We start from the raw sequence: 7,500 nt of genomic DNA, 5'->3' as shown, positions 1-7,500 counted from the left end.
TCAATCTGATCGAGGTGGAGAGATAATCAATCGAGCTAGCATCAATCGAGCGAGATGGAGAGTGCGAGTTAACAGGATTGCTGACAAAGCGGGGTAAATCCGGCGGCATTTCTAAAACGAGGGTAAGGGTAAGACCAAGGGTGAGGGTGAGGGTGAGGGTAAGGATACGAATACAGAAAGTATCCTAAACATACCTAAAAGCTAACCTTAGGCCTAAAAACTTTTGTTTAGGCCTAATTAGGCCTAAGGTTAATTAGCTTTTATGCATGTTTAGGATACTTTTCATATTCGTATTCTTACCCTTACCCTCACCCCGGACTCTTACCCTTACCCTCGTCTTAGAAACGCCGTAAATCCGGCCACCCCCGTCTACGGGGATAAACCCGTATCAAAATTGGATTGATGATGATCTAAATTATTTGTAGTGCAGATATGTATCAAAGCATTGAGCAAACAAAAGTTGTTTCTTAAAATAATGGCCCTCTTGGTTTTGGACGGCCATTTTGGACTTAATGGCGAGTGTAAATTCTTGCCTCTTTTAGTCTCTGTTGTTGCCAAAATTAACAGAACCCAAGTATAATACTTATTTTTGCATTGTGACCTGAAAATCAGCATCAGCCATCAATCTTTCATAAAAATCTTTAATACAAGTCATATTTTTTATCTGCTGAGTGTGCAAATGTAATGGTTTGAAAATCCTAACAAAAAGGGCATTTTATACAACAAAAATGGGAAAATCAGGTTTCTGTTTTGAGAGGCAATTCCCACTGTTGCAACTCAGGTTGACGCGGTGAAGACAGAGTGGAATAATGCTAATTGTTCCTAAAATGTGACATTTCACTTCTGGTCAATGTCTTCTGTGTCCATTGGACACATATCTTTTTTTATTTTTCTCATGCTGTGGCTGTGGTCTCGGCCCAGTCTTGCAAAACTTGTGACCGCTTCATCCGTGTTTTAAGGTATGTATGCCTCCTATGAGACGCGCTAAGGTTATTTCCTAGTGTACAGTGATTGTTCGTGAGGTTTACTGGTAATAACGTTAATTATCCTGTGTAATTCGAAGTATTCTTTCTCTCTTTCTTGAAATTTCAGTGTATAAATCACCTGTCTATGAAAAGAAAGCTTTCAACTTGATCTGTGGAAGGCTAGCATCAATTGGCTACCCTCAGGTAATAAAAATGATGATAAAAAATGTGAACTGGTTACTGGAATAGTGTATTGGAGGGTGACATATCCTGGATAAAACCGCATCCTCAAGCGTTCAAGGTAGGCCAAGACACAAATATCACTGAAATTTATCGCCTAAATATGTTTCCGGAAACTCCTAATTTTTTTCTCTCGTAAGTCTAAATATCTTTTTTTCAAATAAATATCCCGAAAATATCTGCTTTTATTTCGGATCCATAAATAATACAGGAATAGCCTAACAAAGTATAAGGCAAATGATGCAGAAATCCTTGGGATGGAGAATACTGCTGCATGTGATTACTGCAGGTCCACATGGAGTGAGTTGTTAATTTTGTTTGAATTTCGGTGTCTGTTAGAATAGCATTTAACTTACATGTAAGTTAAGAAATTGCTTTCTTTCTCCATTTCCTGGGGGGAAAAAGGTGACTTCAGTAGCTTTTCCCTAACAAATTTTTAATTTATATCGCATGTTTAAAATATCTTGAGATGTTCTCAATATATCTAAAAAATATCCAGATATTTGTGTCTAGGCTTACGTCAACAGCACAGTGCTATTTTTCTTTAACCCATTGACTCCCAGGGGTTCCCCATTGATGAGTATAATTGTGTGGCATTAGACAGTAAAATACTGTCTGGCTGGTTTAGGCTGGTTTGGACGTCAAAGGATTCATTAGTTTCACAACAACTCCCGTACAAAAATTTGTGGCCTGACTGAACAAGATTCGGGCCCGATTCGGGCCATGAAGCTGTTTTTAAAGCAAGAACTGAGCAAAACAAAGTGAGACAACCATTTTGTCCCGCTTGTGCGACTCTGCCAGACATTAGTCTGGTCTGGTATAGTGTGTCGTGAGTGAGCGAGAAAAATTGAAAACCCAGTTTACGCTGCTGTAACGAGCCATTTGTCAGGTTGTATTATTGGTGAAACTCAGGCTGCTCACTTGTTGTTATTCGATACATAAGTGATCCCCACTTGTTATTCCATAAGAAAAGATTAGTAGAAATAGATCTGGGAGCTTTCAATTAAAGCAATTTATCCTTTCAAAAATGCAAATCAAAAGTTACTTAACTCTGGCAGTTGTTCTAATGTACATGTATTGTATTATTTGCTGTATTTCTGTACGTGTACGTGTAGTCCGTCCCCGTGGGTAAAAGGTGAGAAAGGTATTCTTTACCGCACTGAATTTTGAGCTAAAATATGCATATGGCTGGATATTTTTTCCAAGTGATACATTTAGCGTGATACCCACCCGTATCCGTAGAGGTAAGTTCGGGTGTCTAGAAAACTAAGACCTAGAAAACTAAGACCCAGAAACTCCCCCCTAAGACCTAGAAAACTAAGACCTAGAAAACTAAGATCTAGTTTCTAGGGGGAGTTTCTAGGTCTTAGTTTTCTAGACACCCAAAATCTGGGTCTTAGTTTTCTAGGTCTTAGGTCTTAGTTTTCTAGACACCCGCTAAGTTCAAATACAGCTTAGCACGTTCAGGAGAAGAAATCTAGCTACCTCAAGACAGCATTATCCTGCTTGCCCAAAACGGAGGATAATAATTAAATCCATATGATTGGAATTCCTTGTCGCTGGACGGAAAACCTTTAAGAGAGCAGAGCAATGTTTGAGTTTTGGCTAACCGATAATTAAATATTTGTAACCGCTTTTGGCGCGCGTTTCAGTTAAACTGTGCATTTCACCCAAATATCTGAATCTCTACATGGATGCAGAGCTTTTTCTTCTCATTTAGGACACTAATCAACCAGATCAAAACAGCATTTACAATGTATTTGCTCTAATTAATATTGTCAGAAACGCTTTTCTCTATATGAAATAGATCTTAAACAATGTATGAAGATTTAAAATTAATGAGAAACTAGGAACAAACACCTCGCTATCTGATCACAGATCACTCTGTGGAAACCTGGCTACTGACATGCCTAACCTATAATGGACACTTTGAATGACTTCAGTCACATTTTGTTCTATGCTAAAAGCTGGTACATGTACATTCTTTTTATTTAAGTTACCTTAAACTGAAACATGTTTATGTCTTACATGATTGTCTCATGCAATCATGACAAGGGTCATGTTTACTGTAGTTGGTCTCGGTCGAGAATCATTCGCTTACTTATTGGCACAGAAACTAAAGATAGGATCTTTCGAGTAGGGATAAACTCAGTCTGTTAACCCTTTGGTTGTAACCACTAAAAATGTGATACAAGAATTATTTTGTTGATACACATTTGTTATTCTGCTTCCAGTATCAAAACAACTCCACAATGTCGCCGTAAGTCACACAAATAAAAAAACAATGGTACTGTCTATGGGAGTGGGGGAGTCACAGGGGATTTTCTAGTTTATAATTTATAATGGAACTATTAAAGTAGGCACAGTTTCAATTATGACATGTGAAGTGGCGAGGGCCGGGGAAACGATTAAAACATGACTTCTTAAAAACCAGCAATTGTATTTAATGCAAAGGGTTGATAAATACCTAAAGAAAATACAAACAGAGAAAGTGAATTGTTACAACGAATCCGGCTAGTTAAACTTATAACGAGGACGGAAAAAACACTTACCAATTGCTGGATTAGGATGGAGAGCGAGTGAGACAATGAAAACGATTTAGATATATATACGAGATTAGTGTCATGAATTTACATATCCTGGGAAAATTACTGTGTGCAATTTCAACACTAAACACAAGGCTAACACATCGAACAGAGACTGAGAACAAAGAGCAGAAAATAGGTGTTGATTACAGGCAAAAGAAAGAAACAAAACCGCAACATCCTGGGGGGCTTGGCTGAATTTGCGACATTCAGAGACAAAGAAAGTCAATTAATCATTCTTAAAGTTCTTGAACTTCTTGAAAAGACATAAAACTCCTTGGTTTAACCGCTCGAGACTGCAATGAGATTATGAACTATTCATAGTAAACAAATGCTAAGTTTCTTCTCAGCAACACAAGTTTTGATATTGGTCTGATAAGCGTTGAACTCTTCGTCTTAACTTCAGCTACTTGGACACGTTGTCGTCACTGGGGAAGATCTTCAGAACTCGGCCAAGGAGCCATCTTCCACGAGGAGATTTTTCATCGACGATTAGAACGAGATCTTTGACCTTCAAACTTCCTTTCTCGCAAACCCATTTTTGGCGCTGTTGTAATGTTGGAAGATACACGTACTCTTTGATCCACCTTTTCCAGAAGCAGTCAGCAAGGAACTGGGCTCTTCTCCACTGTTTTCTTCCGTAAAGGTCTTCATGAACAAATAGACCAGGGGGCAGAGCAAGATGTTTCCTTTGCAGCAGAAGGTGATTCGGGGTGAGTGGTTCAAGGTCGTTTGGATCATCGCTACAAGGGGTGAGCGGACGACTGTTGAGTATGATAACAACTTCTGCGAAAACCGTTCGCAAGGCTTCCAGTCCGATCAACGCGTTTGGGTTGCCAAGGATCGCTTTCATAATCTTTCGGACACTTCTAATTAACCTTTCCCAGACCCCATTCATGTGGCTCGTGGTTGGAGGTTGGAATTTCCACTGGGGCATAGGACACAGTGAGCAGTTAATCTCGTCCTTTAGCAGCCGTTTATTCAAGTCTTCCTGATCCCATTGGTGGATGCAATCGCGAATTTAGAAGTTTGTAGCATTGTCACTCCAGATTTCCTTGGGGCATCCACGGTTTGAGATGAATCTACGGAGACCTTGTATAAAGGCATCGGTCTCCAGCGAACTCACGTCTTCTATGTGAAAGGCACGACTTGTAAAGCAGGTAAAAAGACAGCCATAGACCTTATCGGTACCTCATCCACGCTTTACATGGAATGGTCCGAAGAAATCTACTCCTGTGTAGGTAAATGGTGGATCGTATGGGGTAAGACGTTCTTTCGGCAGGTCGGCCATCAGCTGTTTCATGGGTGCTTTGTTTTGTTTACGACAAGCCATACATTTTCGCAGAACATGGCGTACGAGCGATCTAGCTTGAATAATCCAGAAATGTTGACGCATGGCGGAAAGTATGTGCTCACGCCCGGTGTGACCTAGGAGTTCATGGTAATAGCGTACAATTAAGGAAGAAATAGGATGTTCTTTCGGAAGTAGTATTGGATGAGCAGCCTCGAACATAATAGGAGCGTGACGGATTCTTCCTCCCACGTGCAAGGTACCTTCTATGTGCACAGGAAGAAGATTGGCGAGCTTGCTCTGACATTTAACTGGACGTCCCTCGCTCAAGGAATCAATCTCTTCAGAAAATGCTTGGCGCTGTACCAACTGCACAATTTTCTTGGAGGAGCTGCGCATCTCTGACAGAGATATTCTTCCTTTCTCTGTGCCTTTGTTCTGGATATGGTTGATAAACCGTAATAACCAGGCGACAAGAGTTAACAGGCGTGGCCACGACGAACAACGCCGAAGAAGTTGATCCAATGATGATCCGCGGTCAATCATCATGACTGTACTTTGGACTTGAACCTTGTTGTCGTCTTCTAGGATGTTACCGATCCTTTTAATCGGCCATTGGTCTTCAGGCTCTAGGAGGAAACTCGGGCCAGAGAGACAGCGGCAATTCGACTTTAGAGCGCGTGGGTCTAGTCCTCTGGACGCATCGTCTGCTGGGTTAAGGGAGGTTGGCACATGTCGCCATGAGGCTTCGCGGATTTCATTCACTCGATTTGCAACAAATGGCTTGAATCACTTTTTCTTGTTTGTAATGTACTGCAAGGTCGTCAAGGAGTCTGACCAGAATGTAACTCCATGAAGGGGTGTGTCGAGTTCTTCAGGTAGAAGTAGGTGCAGGCGCGAAGCAACCACAGCCGCTTGTAATTCAAGGCGTAGAATAGACCATTGTCTCAGCGGAGAATTGCGGGTCTTTCCCATAACGAAGGCGCAATGAATCTTTCCCGTATCATCAACAAGCCTTAAGTAACCTACTGCAGCATAACCATCGTTCGAGGCGTCTGAAAAATAGTGCATTTGGACGTCTCGAATTACCCGCAGAGAAGAGGACTTAAAACATCGTGGAATCTTGATATTTGCAACGAGGGGAAGAGACTCAATCCACTTATTCCAACGTGTTAGTAAAGGTTCTGGTATAGGATCATCCCACTGGACAGCTATTCTCCAGAGTTCTTGGAGGATGATCTTGACTGGGAGAATGAATGGGCCCAGAAATCCAAGAGGATCGTAAAGAGAACTAACTGTTGAAAGAATACCATGTTTGGTGGGCGGCTTGTTTGTGGGAACGACCTTGAATTCAAAGGTATCTGAAGCTACATCCCAGTGTAATCCAAGTGCGCGCCCGACGAGAAGTTGGTTAAGGTCAAGATTGATACATGGGTTCGCTCGTTTATCTTGAGGTAGGGCCTCTAGAACTTGCCGGCTACTACTTGTGAACTTTGTGAGATGGAATCCACCTTCCCTCAATAGTTTTGTCAGCTGTTCTGCAAGCCAGATTGCTTGACCTGTCGTGGGCACAGATTTCAGTACATCATCTACGTAGAAATTCCTGTATATTCTCATGATAACCTCGGGGCTATACCGGCCCTTATTGTCATCAGCTGTCTGTCGGAGTGCCCTGTTGGCACAGCAAGGCGATGAAGTCGCACCGAATATATGAACGAGCATCTTGTATTCCTTAGGAGGTTGCCTAGGAGCAGCATCCCACCACAAGAATCTTAGAGTGTCTGCGTCTTCTGGAAGAACCTTAACCTGATGGAACATTGCTTCAATATCAGCTGTGAAGGCGGTTTCATCTTCTCGAAAACGGGTGAGAACGCCTACCAGATTATTTGTGAGATCTGGGCCATGGTACAATCGGTCATTCAAGGAGATGCCATCAAACCGGGCGGCAGCATCAAATACTACGCGTACCTTGTTGGGCTTGTTAACGTTAAACACCGGGTGATGTGGCAAATACCAGGTGACCTTCGATCTCTTGGAGGCCTCTCGTTCACTGAGCAGAGTTGCATATCCCTTAGCAACGTAGTCGTCTATGACAGTTCAGTATTTTTCTTCTAGGCCAGGAATGCGATTAAATCGCATTTTCAGGGTTTGAAGATGGATTCTGCTAGGGTTCTGTTGAATGGGAGGTAAGGTTCCTCTTGCCTCCAGGGTAGGCCCATCTGATAATGCCCATCAACCATAGAAATCGTGTTATCTATTATCTTCAGCGTCTTTCGGTCCTCAACTGACATAGGGCCACAATCTTCTTTAACATTCAATTACAATTCCTCCAATTGCTGATTAAGAGAGACATCTTCAGACGAAACATGATTTAGGTTGAACTGGCGCTTACTGCTTACACTAACGCAGCCACCGAGGA

General features: G+C 41.8%; 1 protein-coding gene across 3 annotated transcripts in view; it reads left to right on the top strand.

Moving 5' to 3' along the window:
- Nucleotides 1-7,500, top strand: part of LOC138043270 (cytosolic purine 5'-nucleotidase-like) — a 173,089-nt gene that overhangs the window by 38,920 nt on the left and 126,669 nt on the right. For all 3 annotated transcript variants that reach the window (XM_068889462.1, XM_068889463.1, XM_068889464.1), the window contains one exon: nucleotides 1,093-1,169. In XM_068889462.1, the coding sequence (XP_068745563.1) occupies nucleotides 1,093-1,169 (77 nt within the window). The remainder of the gene's footprint in view (nucleotides 1-1,092; nucleotides 1,170-7,500) is intronic.

This window comes from Montipora capricornis, chromosome 3 (genome assembly GCF_036669925.1).
Source record: "Montipora capricornis isolate CH-2021 chromosome 3, ASM3666992v2, whole genome shotgun sequence".
In the NCBI taxonomy this organism is placed as follows: Eukaryota; Metazoa; Cnidaria; class Anthozoa; order Scleractinia; family Acroporidae; genus Montipora; species Montipora capricornis.
This window is presented reverse-complemented; position numbering and strand designations above follow the sequence as displayed.